This window comes from Salmo salar, chromosome ssa26 (genome assembly GCF_905237065.1).
Source record: "Salmo salar chromosome ssa26, Ssal_v3.1, whole genome shotgun sequence".
Lineage (NCBI taxonomy): Eukaryota > Metazoa > Chordata > Actinopteri > Salmoniformes > Salmonidae > Salmo > Salmo salar.
In genome coordinates this window covers 33,668,052-33,690,000 of record NC_059467.1, presented here as the reverse complement: position 1 = coordinate 33,690,000, position 21,949 = coordinate 33,668,052, and the positions used below count along the sequence as shown (strand labels likewise).

The following is a 21,949-nucleotide window of genomic DNA, read 5'->3' as shown; positions in this document are numbered from 1 at the left end:
TGGTAGAATGGCACAGATGCCTCAGGGGGAACAGAAAGGCCCTTTGTGTTGTAGATTATACTGAGAAGGATGAGAAGATTCTAGATCAGTTAAGAACTATGAGTATAAGTGACCTGGGCCAGGAGTTTCTTCTCCTGACCCCATGACCTGACCAGGGAAAACATTGGGCCCTGCATACAGGAGTAGGATGCCTAAAGATACGGGTCAATAGACCAGAACAAACACACACCAATGCATACACATTCACAGACATACACATACAAATGTACACAAACACACAGCTGTTTTGGCTCCTTGGTGGTAAATGGAATTTCAAGCTATTTGTTTGTACCTCCACAACATGTTTGATGATTGTCATAATGTCATATGAATCATCACAATGGTCTGGCAGTGCTCTGGTTTTGACAGAATTAAAAGTATTTTCCCTAGTGTTTAATGACATCCTAAGAGTACAGCTCTGCTTCTCCTCCTACTGGCCAGAAGTGGTACTGCTGGCGAGAGGGTCATACTGCCAGTCACTATTAGCTGACGGACTTGGTTTATCTTTCTTCGACTCAATATTTGTTCTTCTCAATTAGTAAGTATCATTGTGTGCACGTCCATAGAGACAAATGCAAAGGAGCACACATGAACACGCATATATACAGTACAAATACAGGTTTGTGTAGGTGCACCATTTAGCCCGAATCCTTTAAAAAGTGTGTAACTGTAAGTCTCAATCAAGTGCACCAAGATGAAGTTATTATATATTTTGAAGCAGAGCAAAAGCATCATAAAAAGTCCTGGGCAGATTCAGATCTCTTGCCTTATCTGCTGTTGCTTCTCAGGGATTTGAAATCAACCATAATCAACATCTGAATATTCAGTTAAAGACTCACTACCCCTCTCTCTCTCTCTCCCAGATACAAGTCTAGCCTTTCAGTGACACATCACAGAGAAACTAACAACATGTTGAGGAGGGGGACTGAGAGAGATAGACTGCAGTGATGGAGGACTGCATGAAGGCAAGTAGAGATAACACTGCCATAACACAGAACTTCCCTCTTCAGATTCTCTGAGACACAGAACACAGGTGCTCCCTCCCCTTCGCTCCTCACCTTACCTCTCTCCTCTCCTCTCCCCTCCTCTCCTCTCTCCTCCCTCCTCACTTCCCTTCTCATCTCCCTCCTCTCCTCCTTTCTCACCTCCCTCCTCTCCTCCCTCCCAACCTCCATCCTCTCCTCCTCTCTTTGATGTTTGAGGAATGAGAGTTGTGATTCCCCAGCTGCACTAACAGAGGTCAGGGGTCTTTAATGTAGTGACAGTGGAACACTCCTCTCACAACATGTGTTCATGCTATGAAACCCGACCACCATCTACCTACTCAAGGTCCTTATGAGATGGCGGGGATCCAAGATACAAGGTTACACAGAAATTGTTTAAAATCTCCCTTTTTGTTTTGACTTTTGTTTTACCCTGACCTGGCGTGTAACCAGGCACGGCTGCCTATAAGAGAACCAGTGAGAGTTGATCAAGAACTCAGACCATCAGGAGAAGCCGGTAGCAGGCAGTCTGGGTTGTTGCTTCAGTTTAAGAGTGTGTGTGTATCGCGTCCGTCTGTTTGAGAGATTGACCATTTTCATCACCTCAGAAGCAACAGTGTTTTGTCAGTTCAGCAGCTGGTCGTGGAGTGTGTGTGTGTGTGTGTTTCATTGCGTCAGTGTGTCTACCATGTGTGTGTGATGGATCTGTTGTCGCCTGTGTGTGGACGTGTGATGGCGGCGGTGTGCTTGGACACCGTCATAGCCGACCTGTTGGTGTCCGAGTCACGGAACGCCACAGCCACCAGGTCAGAGGGTGTCACCCTGGCAACGGGGTCCCTCCTCCTGCTCCTCTGTCTGCTGCTGGCTGCCTGGCGTCACACCGACAACAACTCTGTCCCAGGTCAGTCACAATACAGTAACAACAACTCTGTCCCAGGTCAGTTACAATACAGTAACAACAACTCTGTCCCAGGTCAGTTACAATACTCTGTCTGCTAGTGATCATTCTTATATAATAACAACAAGGTGAATTACAACAGTGATTTTTCCAGCTACAGTTCATTATCTTATTTTGGGCTAAAGTGATTCTTCTAATTGAACATGTTGCATCCAGAGCAGGACTGTTGGTCCAAGTCTATACAGGGATCTTATCTTAATCCATATGATATCTTCATCTATGCTCAGAGACGGAAGAGGAAGTGAGACATCCCACTCCCTCATTTTTTTCTGGTTCATATACAGTCAATGAGCAGACTCAGCTGCTAATGCATTGGTGCCTACGGGAGAGCCCGGAACTGTGAAAAAAGCATTCAATAGTAAACAGCCTGAGTGGGACATCTTCATTTATCCACCAACTTTGCTGTTCTATGTGTTCTGTGTACATTACAGGATGAGATCTGTGTTGTGTTTAGCTGCCTGTGTGATTCTTTGTGAATGCAGGAACATTGCCTTTGAAAGGTGCATTGTGGACAGCGCTGTACAACGCGCTGCAGATTGAGTCCTGTCCCTAGTCTGACCACAGACTATTGGCTGCTGTCTATACTATGTACTACTGCATTACTATGTTGTGTCTGTTGTATTGGCTGCTGTCTATACTATGTACTACTGCATTACTATGTTGTGTCTGTTGTATTGGCTGATGTCTATACTATGTACTACTGCATTACTATGTTGTGTCTGTTGTATTGGCTGCTTTCATCAGCTGTCTCCTTTAAAAACGAACATATCATATTCATGATGTTATGCTATGTTATGTGAACGTATGTATTGTATTGATATGTAACGCTATGTAGTGTTATGCTATGCTATTCTATGTAGTGTTATGCTATGCTATTCTATGTAGTGTTATGCTATGCTATTCTATGTTATGTTATGCTATGCCTTGCTATGTTAAGTTATTTTATGTGACCACTCTCCCTCTCTCTCTCTCTCTCTCTCTTTCTCTCTTGTTCTCCTCTCTCTCTCTCTCTCTCTCTCTCTCTCTCTCTCTCTCTCTCTCTCTCTCTGTGTTGGCTATGACAGGTCCATTTTTCTGTCTGGGTGTGGGTCCTCTCCTCTCATACCTCAGGTTTATATGGACAGGTAACTACTACAACATGAAATACAAAAAATTATAATCTTCTTCAATAACAAATAGTATATCGGAATAATGTATTAAATACATGTTCTATGTACAGGTATTGGCACAGCCAGTAACTATTACAACAGTAAATATGGAGACATCGTCAGGGTCTGGATCAACGGAGAGGAGACACTCATACTCAGCAGGTCAGTAGCAGGCACTCAGGCACTCAGTCAGTCAGGCAGTCAATCAGGCAGTCAGTCAGGCAGTCAGTACCAGGCAGTCAGGCAGTCAGTCAGTCAGTCAGGATGTCAGTAGCAGTCAGGCAGACAGTCAGTCAGTCAATCAATCAATAATCAATTGAAATATCTTAATTGAGATTGAATTTCATTTCACAAAAGCACCTGTAGATTACTTGTAGCCTAGATGACATATGTTATAATACACATTTAGACTTATTTACATAGACTTGTAGACTTCGGAGAGTGAATACCAGTGTACCCACCCTCTCTGTACAGTTCCTCTGCAGTGCATCATGTTCTGAGACAGGGGCGTTACACCTCTCGGTTCGGCAGTAAACAGGGTCTGAGCTGTATTGGCATGGATGAGAGAGGCATCATCTTCAACAGCAACATGGCTCTATGGAAGAAGACCCGCACCTACTTCGCTAAAGGTGACCAATTAGACAATGACTTAATCAATTGAAAAAGATAAGCATGGCATTACAATACCACTACTTAATTGATCATAATAACTGATTCTAGATATTAAATGGTAAACCATTAGAAGGTTGCTGTATTTAATTACTATTCTCATATACACAAACTAATAGAGAAGTTAGAAAAAACAAAGGTGTCCATTGTCCAGTCTGTTATTGACAATATCTTCACAGGATATCGTCCAATATGTTGTAATAAACAGTCGTATCTCCACTGTGTGTTCCAGCTCTGACAGGGCCTGGGCTGCAGAGGGCCGTAGACGTGTGTGTCTCGTCCACCCAGACACACCTGGACGCTCTCCAGGGGCTGGACGGACTGATGGGTGGACAGGTGGATGTCCTGAGTCTACTACGGTGTACAGTAGTGGACATCTCTAACAGACTGTTCCTAGGGGTGCCTCTCAACGGTGAGCCACACCACATCCTTTTATACTCAATAATACTTTACCCAATATAATTTAATACATTTGTATTTGATAAGCATATAATATACAATCATAAATACATTTAGGGAACTTTATTTTCACTTCAGGTCATCAGGTTTTTCAATCTCTAGTTGGTAACTCACAGCCATAGAACCACAAGACCCTGAACAGTATATCTGAACATCATTTATGTAAGCACTCAACATTACTTTCCTTTTCTAGTGGGAAGTTATTCTACTTTATAACATTTTATTTGATATTATTAGAGAAGGAGCTGCTGCAGAAGATTCAGAAGTACTTTGACACGTGGCAGACAGTGCTGATCAAACCAGATATCTACTTCAAGTTGGACTGGATCCAGCAGAAACACAGGAGAGCAGCGTAAGTCACCCAGTTATAAACAGTTAGCATCATTACCAAGGCATCCAGAACATCTAATATTAACACTTTAAGGATTATATGTAGAATAGGGTAACACTTGGATAGTCCATCTGTAGATGCTCTACACTTAGAAAAAAGGTGTGATCTAGAACCGAAAAGGGTTCTGAAGGCTGTCCCCATACGAGAAACCTTTGAAGAACCTTTTTTGGTACCTTATCCTAACCCTAAACTTAACCCTAACCCTAATCTAAGCCTTTTTCTGAACCTAACCCTAACCGTAAGAATGTGAAATGTCAGAATAATAGTGGAGATAATTATTTATTTCAGCTTTTATTTCTTTCATCACATTCCCAGTGGGTCAGAAGTTTACATTAGTATTAATAGTACTCAATTAGTATTTGGTAGCATTGCCTTTAAATTGTTTAACTTGGGTCAAACGTTCCGGGTAACCTTCCACAAGCTTCCCACAATAAGTTGGGTGAATTTTGGCCCATTCCTCCTGACAGAGCTGGTGTAACTGAGTCAGGTTTGTAGGCCTCCTTGCTCCCACACGCTTTTTCAGTTCTGCCCACACATTTTCTATAGGATTGAGGTCAGGGCTTTGTTATGGCCACTCCAATACCTTGGTTGTCCTTAAGCCATTTTGCCACAACTTTGGAAGTACGCTTGGGGTCATTGTCCATTTGTATGACCCATTTGCAACCAAGCTTTAACTTCCTGACTGATGTCTTGAGATGTTGCTTCAATATATCCACATAATTTTCCTCCCTCACGATGCCATCTATTTTGTGAAGTGCAGCAGTCCCTCCTGCAGCAAAGCACCCCACAACATAATGCTGCCACCCCCATGCTTCACGGTTGGGTTGGTGTTCTTCAGCTTGCAAGCCTCCCCCTTTTTCCTCCAAACATAACGATGGTCATTATGGTCAAACAGTTCTATTTTTGTTTCATCAGACCAGAGGTCATTTCTCCAAAAAGTACAATCTTTGTCCCCATGTTCATTTGCAAACCGTAGTCTGGCTTTTTTATGGCGGTTTTGGAGCAGTGGCTTCTTCCTTGCTGAGCGGCCTTTCAGGTTATGTCGATATAGGACTCGTTTTACTGTGGATATAGATACTTTTGTTCCTGTTTCCTCCAGCATCTTCACAAGGGCCTTTGCTGTTGTTCTGGGATTGATTTGCACTTTTCGCACCAAAGTACGTTCATCTCTAGGAGACAGAACCGCTCCTTCCTGAGCGGTATGACAGCTGCGTGGTCCCATGGTGTTTATACTTGCATACTATTGTTTGTACAGATGAACGTGGTACCTTCAGGTGTTTGGAAATTGCTCCCAAGGATGAAACAGACTTGTGGAGGTCTACAATTTTTTTTCTTAGGTCTTGGCTGATTTCTTTTCATTTTCCCATGATGTCAAGCAAAGAGGAACTGAGTTTGAAGGTAGGCCTTGAAATACATCCACAGGTACACCTCCAATTGACTCAAATGATGTCAATTAGCCTATCAGAAGCTTCTAAAGCCATGACATAATTTTCTGGAATTTTCCAAGCTGTTTAAAGGCACAGTCAACTTAATGTATGTAAACTTCTGACCCACTGGAATTGTGATACAGTGAATTCTAAGTGAAATAATCTGTCTGTAAACAATTGTTGGAAAAATGATTTGTGTCATGCACAAAGTAGATGTCCTGACCGACTTGCCAAAACTATAATTTGTTAACAAGAAATTTGTGGAATGGTTGAAAAACGAGTTTTAATGACTCCAGCCTAAGTGTATGTAAACTTCTGACTTTAACTGTATCTGGACTATCCAGACTATACAAATAAAGTGTGACCTAGAATAGAATAACTTTATTTTTCTTAGAAGGACCTTCACTTGTGGCATTCAGATAATTGTCACGTCTACTCCCTCTGCCCGCCTCCGGCGCTCGACGTCGCCTCATTATGAGACCTGGACTCCATCACTTCACTGATTCCTCCCTTATATCTGTCACTCCCTTAGGTTTATCCCCCAGGCAGTATTGATTATGCGTTTCATGTCAAGACCCTACTCCTGTTTTGTATTGTTCCATTTTCATTGTTTTATTAAACTCACCATCTGCACCTGCTTCTCGACTCCCAGCATCTTCGTTACAACAATGAACACTTAACAGCACATTTCACACATGACAAATACACAATATACATATACAATTCTACCACATAATGTTTATTTAAATATATGCAGCAATACATTAAAGTTGAAGTATTATTGTTAATGTATAACTCTGTTGCTGTGTTGTAGTCAGGAGCTGCAGGATGCTATAGAGAGTCTGGTCGACCAGAAGAGAAGAGGTCTACAGGAAGCTGACAAACTGGACCACATCAACTTCACTGCAGACCTCATCTTTGCACAGGTCAGTCGCTGACCTTGCCGTTACCCTATCCCCAACACTAACCCAAGCACAGGTCGTCTGCACAACTTAAAGACTGCCTTAGTCCACTGAGACAAAGATCTAGGCATTAGGCAAGTCCCAAATCCAGGCTTAACCAGGGGTGGGGTCAATTCCATTTCATTTAAGTCAATATACATTTATGTAACTTTAGAATTTCAGTTTACTTCCTGAATTGACTGAATTGAAATTGAATTGATCCTAACACTGGCCCTGACCCCAGCCCATGTCCTCTGCACAATATAATGTTCTATTCTGCCGGTTGTTTCCACTTTCTTATGTTAAAGCATGTATAACAATAACATAGCTTGTGTGTTTCAGAGCCATGGGGAGCTGTCAGCTGAGAATGTGAGGCAGTGTGTATTGGAGATGGTGATAGCAGCTCCAGACACTCTGTCTATCAGTCTGTTCTTCATGCTGCTGCTGCTCAAACAGAACCCTGACGTAGAACTACAGCTCCTAGAAGAGATAGACACTGCTATAGGTGAGTCCCCACTTCACAATCTGTTAACATAGAGCAACAGCTTTTAGAAGAGATAAACACTGTTAAATTCTGTCTTTGTGTCTTTGAGCAAGGTACTTAATCCTAATTGCTCCTGTAAGTCGTTCTGGATAAGAGTGTCTGCTAAATGACTCAAATGTATAATAGGTCAAACCTTCACAATCTGTTAACATAGAGCTACAGCTTCTAGAAGAGATAGACACTGTTATAGGTGAGGAACCTCCTGCTGCAGCTTTACTCTTTTTACTAGCTATAGGTCAGGACCCATCAAACCCAGACAACTACAGTACTTTCCAATTGAACTAAACCCTCTCATTTGATAATTTAGGGGTTCATGTAGCTATATTGAATATGTGGCAGTTTGAAGACCATCTCCCTCCTCTCTCAATGTAGGTGAAAGGGAGCTCCACAACTCTGACCTGCAGAACCTAAGGGTCCTAGAGAGCTTCATCAATGAGTCCTTAAGGTTCCATCCCGTGGTGGACTTTACCATGCGCCGGGCACTGTCTGATGATGTCATCAGTGGCTACCGGGTGCCGAAGGGGACAAACATCATTCTGAACATGGGCCGCATGCACAGATCAGAGTTCTTCCTCAAGCCCAATGAGTTCAGTCTGGACAACTTTGAGAAAAATGTAAGAGAATAATCAAGACTATCACAGGGAGAAATTCATCTGCACCCTGAGGTGTAAAGATATTTATTTATTTATTTCTCTCTGTCACTCTCTCTGTCTCTTGCACTCTCAGATACCTAATCGTTTCTTCCAGCCTTTCGGGTCCGGTCCTCGATCCTGCGTTGGCAAGCACATTGCCATGGTGATGATGAAATCCATCCTGGTTACGCTGTTGTCACGGTACTCTGTGTGTCCTCATGAGGGCCTGACCCTAGATCGCCTCCCACAGACCAACAACCTATCACAGCAGCCCGTGGAGGAGAAGGGGGAGCCTCACACCATGAAGTTCCTCCCACGACACCAAGCCAGGAAGCAGTTTTAGAGCAGGGCTCAGACACTGGTATTGCGTCCCAAATGACAACCTATTCCCTATGTAGTGCAATACTTTTCACCAGGGCTCACAGGGCTCTGTTCAAAAGTAGTGCACTATGTAGGAAATAGGGTGGTATTTGGGACAAAGATTGCATTTTAGGGCTAATCTTAAATTAATACTTACTTCCCATATATGTAATATGTTAGTATTTTATGCATATTTGTATGTTTGTTATTTTGTACTACAAGTTATTTTGTGACGTTTTCTATGATAATAAGTTATGTTCCAGGAGGACATGTCTTTATAACCAATGATATCTGTAATAAGAAAAGCTTGTTGATTCACACACCATTGTAATTATAGAATCTGAACTGTACATTCACACTTTTAAAACTAAACGACCCTAAAGTGAAAATAAATTGTATATATTGTTATATTCAATCTGTTCAGTTTATTCATTAGATGTCCTTGGAGCTATGGATGTTATAACTGACTGTCCATGAGATCAACATGATATTTAAAACATATGTTGAAGCTATACAGTTTATACAATGAAGCTACAATTTAGGTTATGATGTTAGACTGTTGAACTAAGCTCATGAGATATTTACAGCCTTGTTTTATTGTTCATCATTACCAACCTTTAGGCATGCTAATTTCACCCCTTGTCTCCTGTATAGGAGTATGCCCTCCATCTTACTGTCTCAGTGAGAACAGAACAACAGGTGGAGGAGTTTTACATATTTGTCCTGAACATTTTTGCTTCTTTAATATGAGTGATTTGGTGAGTTAGATTTCCACGTATTATATAAAACATACTGTAGGTAGCCCTAACCAACAAAAATATAAATGCAACATGCAAAAATGTCAAAGATTTTACTGAGTTACAGTTCATATGAGGAAATCAGCCAATTGAAATGAATTCATTAGGCCCTAATTCATTAGGCAGGGGCACAGACATGGGTGGGTCTGGGAGGGCATATGCCCACCCACTTGGGAGCCAGGCCCACCCACTGAGAAGCCAGGCCCAGCCAATCAGAATGAGTTTTTCCCCACAAAGTGCTTTATTACAGACAGAAATACTCCTCAGTTTCATCATCTATCTGTGTGGCTGGTCTAAGATGATCCTGCAGGTGAAGAAGGTCCTGCATTGGAGTGGTTACACGTGGTCTGTGGTTATGAGACCAGTTGGATATACTGCCAAATTCTCTCAAACGTCATTGGGGGCGGCTTATAATAGAGAAATGAACATTAAACAGCTCTGTTGGATATTCCTGCAGTCAGCATGACCCTGTGTGCAACTTTCTGCACACAGGATCCGAGTCTCCAGAGGCCCGTCCGGTCCCCTGGTAATGGCTTCATCTGCACCGCTTCACCCACCATGAGCTCAGGTAAGTCCTTTGCTGATTTGTCATCGATGAACTTGGACACCTGTCTTCTGTGATGAAGCTTCTCCAGCACGTCTGTCACCACACAGGGCTCCAGGAGAATGTTGGCTACTGGTAGAGCTGCTTTTAAGCGCTGTGCCATGAGGTGCTGGGCCTGGCTACTATTTATGCCTTCCGTTGGGGTATTGCTCCACTACAGGACTGCTTTCCAGGCATCCTTCACCTCTCACAGCTTTTCTGCAGAGGTTCTTCACGATTTTGACTTCCGACTCTACCTTTCCATGAGCTTTTAGGTGTCGTGGCGATGAGGTGACAGGCTCAAATTCCCATTCAGCAGCAAATGTCCGGAACTCAAAGCAGAAGAATTGGGGTCCATTATCTGGCTGGCCATAGCGGGCAAACTGAGCCTTGCAAAGTTGGTTGTCGTCTCTGCTGAGAGGTTGTGGAGGAGGTCATCCTCCCAGAAGTATGAGTCATGATCGACTAACAGAAGAAAGTCTTTGCCACTGTGCTGGAGCAGTATGTTGTCTCCCTACAGACAGACACACAGACCAGGCCTGACCACCCCTACCAGCACACTCAGACTTGGTTCAAGTCTGATGAGAACAATGAGAGAGTCACAAAGACTAGAAGCAGAGCTTTTCTGGAGTTTAAAAACACCAACAAGAAACTCCATTCCAGATGATTCCGCTCCTGGAGCCTCCATCCGTCTCTACCCGGGAGGCAGGTTAGTGAACTCTTACTGTGAGCCTGTGTCAAAGCCTGACACTGTTCAGGTAACGGACACACAGCAGAGCAGTGTGACTCTGATCTTACCCCCGTCAAAGACTGGACACACTGACAGGTTCAGAGTGGAGTACAGACCTGTCAGAACTGACCTGTTCTTTCCTTATGAGGAGAAGTGGAGAAACATGGAGACCAGAGTTAGTGGAGAAGTCTGTGTGATATCAGGTCTGGAGAGAGATACACAGTACCAGATCAAACACAGAGCAGAGGACAGGACAGGGCAGGAGAGAGTGAGTTCAGTGACATCACTATGACAGAGATTGGGACAGGGTCTGGGCCTGGGTGTCCAGTAGTCCAGTCAGCAGGCAGAAACTCAGTCAGTCTGACCTGGAGAAGACCAGCGACGTCTGCAGAGGGATGGTCTGTGGATGAGAAGTGGGTCTCCTTCTACAACGCTGAGTCCAGGGATCACATCTACACGTACGCTGACTTAGTCTTCACTGAGGGAGAGAAGATCTACCCGATGTTTGAAACTTATGGAACAGATAAAGGCCTTCTGATATAGGAGCTGAAATAGATTTCCAGGCATCATAAGAACACTTGAGTAGTGAGGTGGTCAGTCACACAAAGAGCAGACAAGTTTAGATAGATTGTTGCATCATACTATTTAACAAATACATTTGTATTTAGCTCTTTGTTCATCATATCTTTCACCTCTTGTGTAATTGTAATTTGATTATTTCATTTAGAGATGTTTTATATATATTATTGAGATGTATAAGACAGTTACAAGCTCGTAATAAAGTAATTTGTATTGGTTGGAAGATTTATTGCAAGTTAGAAATGATGACTGTTTCAGTTAGGTGTTTCCTGAGGAAGTTCAGTGTGTGATGTTGTGGCCTAGTTGATGTAGTTCTATAATCACACACCAGTGCTGTACCTCCCTCTAGTGGCTGGTGTCTGCACCACATCTGTCTGCTAATCCTGTTTGATCAACGTGTGAATAGAAACAAGCCATATTATGATGTGCTGAGTGCTCTCTGTCTGCTTCATAAGACTCTGGGATGCAGGTTGAAGTCTTCTCTTTAGTTGGAGGATATTCAGGGGACATTGATTTGTCATATAGTCTATGTATGTACTGTCCTTTATATGACTGATCCAGATATGTTGCCTATACTCTCTGTACTAACATTATATTGTGGGGAGATGTATTTGTAATTCATGCAACGTTGGACAGCTTCACTTACTGAGTACAACATTTTATCATCCAGTCTGTGCATCCATTCCATTGAGGGATTAACTATGGTTGAAAAGAAAATGGTTGAATGAAGTAGCTTTTATTTTCCCAGTGTGTCCCTGGTCTTTCTATGTCTCTCTTTCTGACTGTACAGCACTAGCAACATGTAGAGGCTTTTCTCATAACGTTACTGTTCTCTTCTTCACTGATGATCTGCACTGATTATTAATGTCGTTAAAATGTTCTTTAAGTAAACTACATAAACACTTGTCTTTTATTTTGTCTTGCGTTTATTTTTAAACAGGTAAATAAAATAAAATGAGTCATGTAACAATTAACTCATAAGGATTTGGGGCATCACGGAATAAATTGTTTAACTCATAAGGATTTGGGGCATCACGGAATAAATTGTTTAACTCATAGGTCTTCATTGATTGGTTAGGAACTCCCCTCAGTTGGTTGTCTAGGTCTTCATTGATTGGTTAGGAACTCCCCTCAGTTGGTTGTCTAGGTCTTCATTGATTAGTTAGGAACTCCCCTCAACTGGTTGTCTAGGTCTTCATTGATTGGTTAGGAACTCCCCTCAACTGGTTGTCTAGGTCTTCATTGATTGGTTAGGAACTCCCCTCAGTTGGTTGTCTAGGTCTTCATTGATTAGTTAGGAACTCCCCTCAACTGGTTGTCTAGGTCTTCATTGATTTGTTAGGAACTCCCCTCAACTGGTTGTCTAGGTCTTCATTGATTGGTTAGGAACTCCCCTCAACTGGTTGTCTAGGTCTTCATTGATTAGTTAGGAACTCCCCTCAACTGGTTGTCTAGGTCTTCATTGATTCGTCAGGAACTCCCCTCAACTGGTTGTCTAGGTCTTCATTGATTAGTTAGGAACTCCCCTCAACTGGTTGTCTAGGTCTTCATTGATTAGTTAGGAACTCCCCTCAGTTGGTTGTCTAGGTCTTCATTGATTAGTTAGGAACTCCCCTCAACTGGTTGTCTAGGTCTTCATTGATTGGTTAGGAACTCCCCTCAACTGGTTGTCTAGGTCTTCATTGGACATTAATTGAAAGGAAGTAATAAAAACCAGCAGACAGGTCTCTCCAGGAATTTCGTTTGACACCCTAATCTTTGGTTAATTGATAATCCCATATGGCTGCCTGAATCCAACATGCCTTCCTGCTGGGCTGGCTAACTGTGTTGGTGATACATTGGGTTGTTCCGGTGCAGTTGTATGTCCTTTGGTTTGAGCTCTGCTCCAAGGTGCTTCTAGTACATCATGTCCACCACCATTCTGTCTGGCTGCCCTGGAGTTATATAGGCTACCATGACAACATTATGATGCATGTCCAGGGAGGATACAGCAACACATGACAAGGCCCTAATGGGGGTTTGGAATGCATGGAGTCATGCTATTGATTTCTGTATTCATTATGTACATGCCTTTGTGTTTGTGTGATGTGAATGCATGCAGAACAACGTGATACAATATTGTCTACTTTCTGTTTGCAGTTTTACTACATATCATTCACTAAAGAAACCTAAACTGAACTCCTGCTTCCTGGTCTTCTTTACTGTAACTGTTAGCTGTCTCCTGTCTGTCAAGCTGTGTAGCAGTTACATATTGTTACATATGTTACATATTGTGAGGGCAGAACATTGCTTTAAAATAAATGTAGAATGCGTTTGTCCATTTCAATCTGTGATACCTACCAATAACCACCAGGGGGGGGACTAAGACCATCTAAAAACCACACATGCAGTTCATTCTTCAGTCTGATGATTGTACATACTGGATGTACATAGTATGTACATAGGATTGTACATACTGGTTGTCCTTCTACTGACTTCTGGTACACATCATCACACACACACACAGCGTTGAGATCTCTAAGGAATAGTGTACCTCTGTTTCCTTTCAGGGTAAATACTCTGATATGTTTCTACAAACAGCCAAACAGATGAAGGTTGAAATTGAGTTATGAAATCATCTCTCACCACGCTGGACAGCCCCTACTACTCCAGACTGATACCTTCAATATGATGCTCAAACGTTAGTGATTAGAAGAACACGTGGCATGCAGAAATGAGTTTCTATGACAATCAATGAGTCCTGAAAGGAGTTGAAAATAACAGTTGGTAGAAACAGCTCAGCAGGTAGAATTAGCTCTCTGTATATTGTGAATCATCATCAGGACAACATTGATCTGAGAAGGGACGAGGGAGTGTGTGTCTGCTGTGTTTATGTAATTCTGTTCATATGTGTACTACTTTTCACTACTCCAGAGCCCCCTCCCCCTTTCTTTCTCTGTCTCTCCCTCTCCTCCTCTCTTCCCTGCCTCCATCCTGTCCATAGAGATGTAAATAACTCTGTGTCATGCCAGCTAGGTGAGAGGCTGTGGTCTCTGGCTGAAGTCCTACTACACTATGATGTAATGAATGTTTCATGGTTTAACTCTATTAAATATTAACAGCAGGTTAACAGCAGCGGGAGCTCTAAATCAACCTTCGTCGGTGCAGCATTTAAATCAGCACTGCTGGACAGCATGACACAAGGGACATGCTAACAAAGGTTCCACATGAAATGGCAGAGATGAATCTGCAATGCAGAGTAGGACTGAGAGAGGGAGAGGGAAAGAAGAGAGACAGGTAGGAGAGGAGATCAGAGGAGATGAGGAAGAGGGAGGAGATGAGAGGAGAAGTGGGGTGTGAGGAGAGGGAGGAGTAAAGAGAGGATAGGAGATGGGAGGAGAGGATTTGAAAGGAGAGGGAAGAGAGGAGAAATTAGGAGAGTGAATAGAGGAGAGGGAGGAGAGGAAAGGAGAGAGAGCAGGGGTGAGAAGTGGTCACTCAAGAGCAGAAGCCACAGCGTCCCCTCAGCATCTGTTGTCCTGACTCCCTCTCAGACCACTAATGAGGGTTCCCACCACTGAGAGTTCCTACCTCCCACAACGACGTAACCAGCATGATGGAGTGGCTGATTCCTGGAGTGATTCCTGGAGTGTGTGCGTGCCATGCCGTGCATGCATGCGTGGGTGTATCTCTCTGTGTGTCTCTCTGTGTGTGTGTGTGTGTGTGTGTGTGTGTGTGTGTGTGTGTGTGTGTGTGTGTGTGTGTGTGTGTGTGTGTGTGTGTGTGTGTGTGTGTGTGTGTATAACACAACAAAAAAACCTCAGCCAGGGTGTTTGACTGTGTTTCCTTTCCTAATTGAAACCACCTGCACACAGCCAGTCCTAACAGTCAGGAGAGCTGATTGTGTATCAGAACATATTTGGCGAGTTTCCAGGACCCAGATTAGACCTGGACTTAAAAGCATGCTCAATGGGGACGTTTTTTTCTGTAGTAGGCTGAATCTGGGTCTGGGAAACCGGCACATGACGTTTCACTATAGTACCAGGACCAGGGTAAGAAAAGGTGAAGACTATAGAGGTTACTTTACAGTGTTTCCCAATACTGGTCCTGGGGCCACAAAGGGGGGCACATTTCTGCTTTTGCTCTACATGTATGGAGTTACTTTTGTGACATTATTATCAAGCAAAACGTCTTACGTTGAGAACAAATTCTTCGTATTGCAAACAAAATAATATTATTGAAAGCAAAACATAAACCCAGAAGTTTTGAGAGCTCCCAAAAATATTGCAAGGAAATTATTTTGAATTACGAGAACAAATTCATTGTAAATTGATGCAAAAAAAAAAAAATGCTATGATTTTTTACTTATGATAACACCGCCCTTGTTGCTTGCTATTTTTCCTTTCTTTGGTTAAGTTACACTGGTTTCCTTTGCTGACTTTCTTTTCCAGTTGAAAGTTCTGACACATTGATTCCAGCAGCATAGCACCCTGCTTCCCACTGCTGGTTTCCCTCTGAAACTAAGCAAGGTTGGTCCTGGTTGGTCTGTGGATGGGAGACCAGATGTTGTTGGAAGTAGTGTTGGAGGCCAGTAGGTGGCACCCTTCCCCCTGGTCTTTCAGGTGGGATGATACAATTATGTCCTGACTCTCTGTGGTCATAACAAATCCTATGGCACTTTAACATACATACATGTAAAATACATTTTTTACATAGTAAAAGGGAAACTGACCTTATCCACCACCAATGTGTGGCACTCAAAGCTGTACATGGGAGAAAAACTGACACTGACACGTTAGCCTAGAAAACACATCAACACGTTTAAACACGGACACGCAGCACACAGAGTGTCGAAGGCAGTGTCTACGTGTGTAACCATAATGCAACCATTCAGTCTCATAAATAACAGATGCCATGGATGGTAGCACTGCTGAATTTCCCTACAATCATGCAGTCTGACCAAGCACATGACTAATAGGGGCTCGTCCAGGATCTTTCCCATGAGTATGGTTGTCACACTAATCGCCTACTCTGAAGCTCTGCTGTGGCCAGATATTTGAGTGTTCAAAATACACTTTCTGTCACTGGTTATAAGATTGGTGGAATCATTTTGAAAGTCAGAAAATCTGCTGTCTCAGCCACTGCCTGTCACCAAGGTAGTACACCAAGGCTCGATCCTAGGCCCCATGCTCTTCTCAATTTACATCAACAACATAGCTCAGGCAGTAGGAAGCTCTCTCATCCATTTATATGCAGATGATACAGTCTTACACTCAGCTGGCTCCTCCCCGGATTTTGTGCTAAATGCTCTACAACAAAGCTTTCTTAGTGTCCAACAAGCTTCCTCTGCCCTTAACCTTGTTCTGAACACCTCCAAAACAAAGGTTATATGGTTTGGTAAGAAGAATGCCCCTCTTCCCACAGGTGTTATTACTACCTCTGAGGGTTTAGAGCTTGAGGTAGTCACCTCATACAAGTACTTGGGAGTATGGCTAGACGGTGCACTGTCCTTCTCTCAGCACATATCAAAGCTGCAGGCTAAAGTTAAATCTAGACTTGGTTTCCTCTATCGTAATCGCTCCTCTTTCACCACAGCTGACAAACTAACCCTGATTCAGATGACCATCCTACCCATGCTAGATTACAGAGACATCATTTATAGATCGGCAGGTAAGGGTGCTATCGAGCGGCTAGATGTTCTTGCCTTGCTATGTTGTTGTCTTAGGTCTCTCTTTATGTAGTGTTGTGTTGTCTCTCTTGTTGTGATGTGTGTTTTGTCCTATATTTATATTGTATTTTTTTTTTTTAAATATCCCGCAGGAGGCCTTTGTCTTTTGGGAGGCTGTCATTGTAAATAAGAATTTGTTCTTAACTGACATGCCTAGTTAAATAAAGGTTAAATAAAATAAAATCTAAAATAAAAGCTACCAGTTGAGGACTTGTGAGGCGTCTGTTTCTCAAACTAGACACTCTAATGGACTTGTCCTCTTGCTCAGTTGTGCACCGGGGCCTCCCACTTCTCTTTCTATTCTGGTTAGAGCCAGTTTGTGCTGTCATGTGAAGTGAGTAGTACACAGCGTTGTACGAGATCTTCAGTTTCTTGGCAATTTCTCACATGGAATAGCCTTCATTTCTCAGATCAAGAATAGACTGATGAGTTTCAGACAAAAGTCCTTTGTTTCTGGCCATTTTTAACCTGTAATTGAACCCACAAATGCTGATGCTCCAGATATCAACTAGTCTAAAGAAGGCCAGTTTTATTGCTTCTTTAATCAGAACAACAGTTTTCAGCTGTGCTAACACAATTGCAAAATAGTTTTCTAATGATCAATTAGCCTTTTAAAATTATAAACTTGGATTAGCTAACACAACGTGCCATTGGAACACAGGAGTGATGGTTGCTGATAATGGGCCTCTGTACGCCTATGTAGATATTCCATTAAAAATCAGCCGTCAAGCTACAATAGTCATTTAGAACATTAACAATGTCTACACTGAACTTCTGATCAATTTGATGTTATCTGAACGGACAACGAAATGTGCTTTTCTTTCAAAAACAAGGACATTTCTAAGTGACCCCAAACTTTTGAATGGTAGTGTATATCGGTCATAAAAATTATTCATGTGAGTAGACTGCTGATTGGCCAGCTCATGAGTTAACAGAATAAGAACTTTTAAAAGTGAGGTTTTCACTGGACAAGTATGGTAGCTTTAACCTGTAGCTGTAGCATTTACACAGTACTGCACCTTTAACCTGTAGCTGTAGCATTTACACAGTACTGCACCTTTAACCTGTAGCTGTAGCATTTACACAGTACTGTACATTTAACCTGTAGCTGTAGCATTTACACAGTACTGTACCTTTAACCTGTAGCTGTAACATTTGCACAGTACTGTACCTTTAACCTGTAGCTGTAGCATTTACCCAGTACTGTACCTTGAACCTGTAGCTGTAGCATTTACACAGTACTGTACCTTTAACCTGTAGCTGTAGCATTTACACAGTACTGTACCTTGAACCTGTAGCATTTACACAGTACTGTACCTTTAAACCTTAGCTGTAGCATTTACATAGTACTGTACCTTTAACCTGTAGCTGTAGCATTTACACAGTACTGTACCTTTAAACTGTAGCTGTAGCATTTACACAGTACTGCACCTTTAACCTGTAGCTGTAGCATTTACACAGTACTGTACCTTTAACCTGTAGCTGTAGCATTTACACAGTACTGCACTTTTAACCTGTGGCATCTACACAGTACTGTATCTTTAAACTGTAGCTGTAGCATTTACACAGTACTGTACCTTTAACCTGTAGCTGTAGCATTTACACAGTACTGTACCTTTAACCTGTAGCTGTAGCATTTACACAGTACTGTACCTTTAACCTGTAGCTGTAGCATTTACACAGTACTGTACCTTTAACCTGTAGATGTAGCATTTACACAGTACTGTACCTTTAACCTGTAGCTGTAGCATTTACACTGTACTGCACCTTTAACCTGTATGTTTAGGATGTAGCTTTAGCCCTTTACATCCTTCAGAGAACAATCTGACACAGGCATTACATCCATAAAAACATGCCAGTAGAAGACTCCAACCCTACAGCATAGATCTGACCATAGACATGGCTTGAGAATACAAACTATATTTTATCTCTATGTATCTGCCCATAGATATAAACAATTATCTTACTGTTAGTCTGACATCCAGTGGTATGTACAGTACAGTATTCCCTTTCTCTTCCATGCTGTCCAGACGTGTGAAATGAAAGACTATTCTTATCATATCTGACTGAGGATACATCTATCTTCCTGAAACACTAGTAGTGCACCATCAGACATGCAGTGTGTGTGTGTGTGTGTGTGTGTGTGTGTGTGTGTGTTAACACCCCTACTCTTACAATAACAGTCCTCCCAACACTCCAATCTCTCTTCCACTCCCTCCTTCAATTATCTTCTCCCAGTCACTCTTCTATCACTCTCTACCCACCCCATCTCTCTCTCCCTTTCTATCTCTTTTTGCTCTCTACTCATTCTCTCTCCTCCCTCTTTCCCCAGTGTGTGTGATAGAGTATGGAATTACTGAGCCTGTAGAGCAGTGATGGAAAGAGTGGATGGGAGAGAACACAGAGAGGACTGGAGAGAACACAGAGAGGACTGGAGAGAACACAGAGATAGGGGGGGGAGAGAGAGAGAGAGAGAGAGAGAGAGAGAGGCAGAGAGGCAGAGAGAGACAAAAGGAGACTGGTCAGGAAGGGTCAGTCCATAGCTCACCGTATGCCTCATATACCAAACACCACTATAGAAGATCTCAAAACTCCAGTCAGATTTAATCACTGAGCTGCACAGGTGGAATGACACGGAATCCGTTTCAGCATGATACAAGGGGTGTACACTGTATAATTAGAATTATACACACACACACACACACACACACACACACACACACACACACACACACACACACACACACACACACACACACACACACACACACACACACACACACACACACACACACACACACACACACACACAGTCCCGGAGAGGGTAACAAGATCAGTGTATGTTTGTGCCTGCTGCTCCTCAGTGTCTCTGTGTCACACTGTCTAGGCTATCGATTGCTGTCACACACACGCACGCACGTAGGCACGCACCTATGCACACACACACACACACACACACACATTTACATACACCCACAGTCTGTTTGTGCTATCAATAGCCTGTCAGTGCCATGTGCCCTTTACCTGCCACTGCTCAGGGAGAGACTGATGAGGATCAATGGACTCTCCTCAGAACCACAGGACAAACACCCACCCACCCACCCACCCACCCAAACCCACCGACACGCACACACACACACACACACACACACACACACACACACACACACACACACACACACACACACACACACACACACACACACACACACACACACACACACACACACAATGATGTGACAGGGACAGGAGTCAGTGAACGTGCTTAGGCACAGCATGCCCTCTGTCTGACACTGACATTCAGAACAGAGTTACACATCAATCTGAGACAGGGAGGTGGGAGGCAGGAAGTTAAAGAGAGGAGGGAGGGAGAGAGAAGGATAGGAGGGAGGAGGAGGGAGGAGGAAAGGAGGGAGGAGGACAGAGGAGGAGAGGAGGGAGGATAGTTGGGAGGGAGAAAGGAAGGGAGGGACATATTGTGGGAGGAGGAGATGGAAGGGAGACAGGGAGGGAAGGTGGACATGGGGGAGAGGGAGAGAAAGAGAGAGGGAGAAGAGAGGAGAGGTTAGGAGAACAGAGGAAAGAAGAAAAGAGAGAGGACCTATAGGTGTGTGTGTGTGTGTGTGTGTGTGTGTGTGTGTGTGTGTGTGTGTGTGTGTGTGTGTGTGTGTGTGTGTGTGTGTGTGTGTGTGTGTGTGTGTGTGTGTGTGTGTGTGTGTGTGTGTGTGTGTAAAGGGGTGCGTAACTGTTGGCAGTGAAGTCAGACGCAGGAGAGCAGAACTAGGTAATAGCCGGAGCAGTTTAATTTCAAAACCAACGGCATAAAGGATTAACCAACATGGGTACAAAACCGGACGCGCACCAGTAAACATGTGCACAAGCACTTACAACAAACAATTCCACACAAAGACATGGGGGGAACAGAGGGTTAAATACACAACACTTAATGAGGGAAATGAGAACCAGGTGTATAGGAAAACAAGACAAAACAAATGGAAAATGAAAAGTGGATCGACAATGGCTAGAAGACCGGTGACGCCGACCACCGAACGCCGCCCGAACTGTCACGACTTCGGTGGAAGTCGTGACAGTACCCCCCTTGACGAGCGGCTCCAGCAGCGCGCCGACACCGGCCTCGAGGATGACCCGGAGGGAGAGGTGCAGGGCGATCCGGACGGAGACGGTGGAACTCCCGCAGCATTGAAGGGTCCAATACGGTGGAAGTCGTGACAGTGTGTGTGTTTTTGCTCTTCAGTCTGTGTGCATTCTAAAACAGCATCTCATAGACATACTGTAGGTCGTTAACAGGTTCTGATGGATCTGCATTGTGTTCTGTAGAAGATGTTGTCAGACATGTTTTAATATTGCTACTTAGAGTAACAGCTAAACTAACAGCACAATGACAGGGGATTACATCAAATCCACTTGTAGATCCATGGCACCCAATGCCCTTTAGAATGCACTTCATAAGGCTCTGGTCAAAACATGTACGCTATATAGGGAGTAGGGTGCCATTTGGGATGCAGTGATGGAGTGCACACTTCAGGGAGGCTAGAGCTGCAAGTGTGTTGGAGCAGATAGGAGGAGAGGGCAGAGGTCAGAGCTGTGACATGTTTAGTTCCAATGACCTTTAACCACTGAGGTCATTACTGAGTGGATTAATACAACTGTCTGAGTACGTTCTAGAACTATATAAATATCCTATCTGAAACAAAACCAACTAGCAAAACACTAGTAGCTAGTCACAGTCCAGTGTTTCAATACACCATCAGGTCAGGTCTACCCAGTCAGCATGATGGAGGGATGACAATAGGAGAGGGGGATAGAGGGAGGATAGATGTAGGAGTGCAGCCTAACTTCTCTCAGGGTAGAACATAATTTCATCATGATTAAAAATCAGCAGTAATAACGATGGGGCCATGTCAGGTGGTTCGTCATTAGCCTCCGTGGCTAACAGCCAAATACAACTCAATGGTGTGTGTGTGTGTGTGTGTGTGTGTGT

At 43.2% G+C, this 21,949-nt stretch overlaps 1 protein-coding gene across 1 annotated transcript; it reads left to right on the top strand.

Moving 5' to 3' along the window:
- The first annotated feature begins 1,721 nt into the window (after window positions 1-1,721).
- Window positions 1,722-13,897, top strand: LOC106587170 (aromatase). Its single transcript, XM_014175249.1, has 11 exons — window positions 1,722-1,923; window positions 3,045-3,104; window positions 3,200-3,290; window positions 3,603-3,757; window positions 4,030-4,209; window positions 4,494-4,608; window positions 6,889-7,000; window positions 7,358-7,520; window positions 7,932-8,173; window positions 8,286-8,511; window positions 13,863-13,897. The coding sequence occupies exons 1-11, from the start codon at window positions 1,722-1,724 to the stop codon at window positions 13,895-13,897; spliced, it is 1,581 nt and encodes a 526-aa protein (XP_014030724.1).
- The last annotated feature ends 8,052 nt before the right edge of the window (window positions 13,898-21,949 follow it).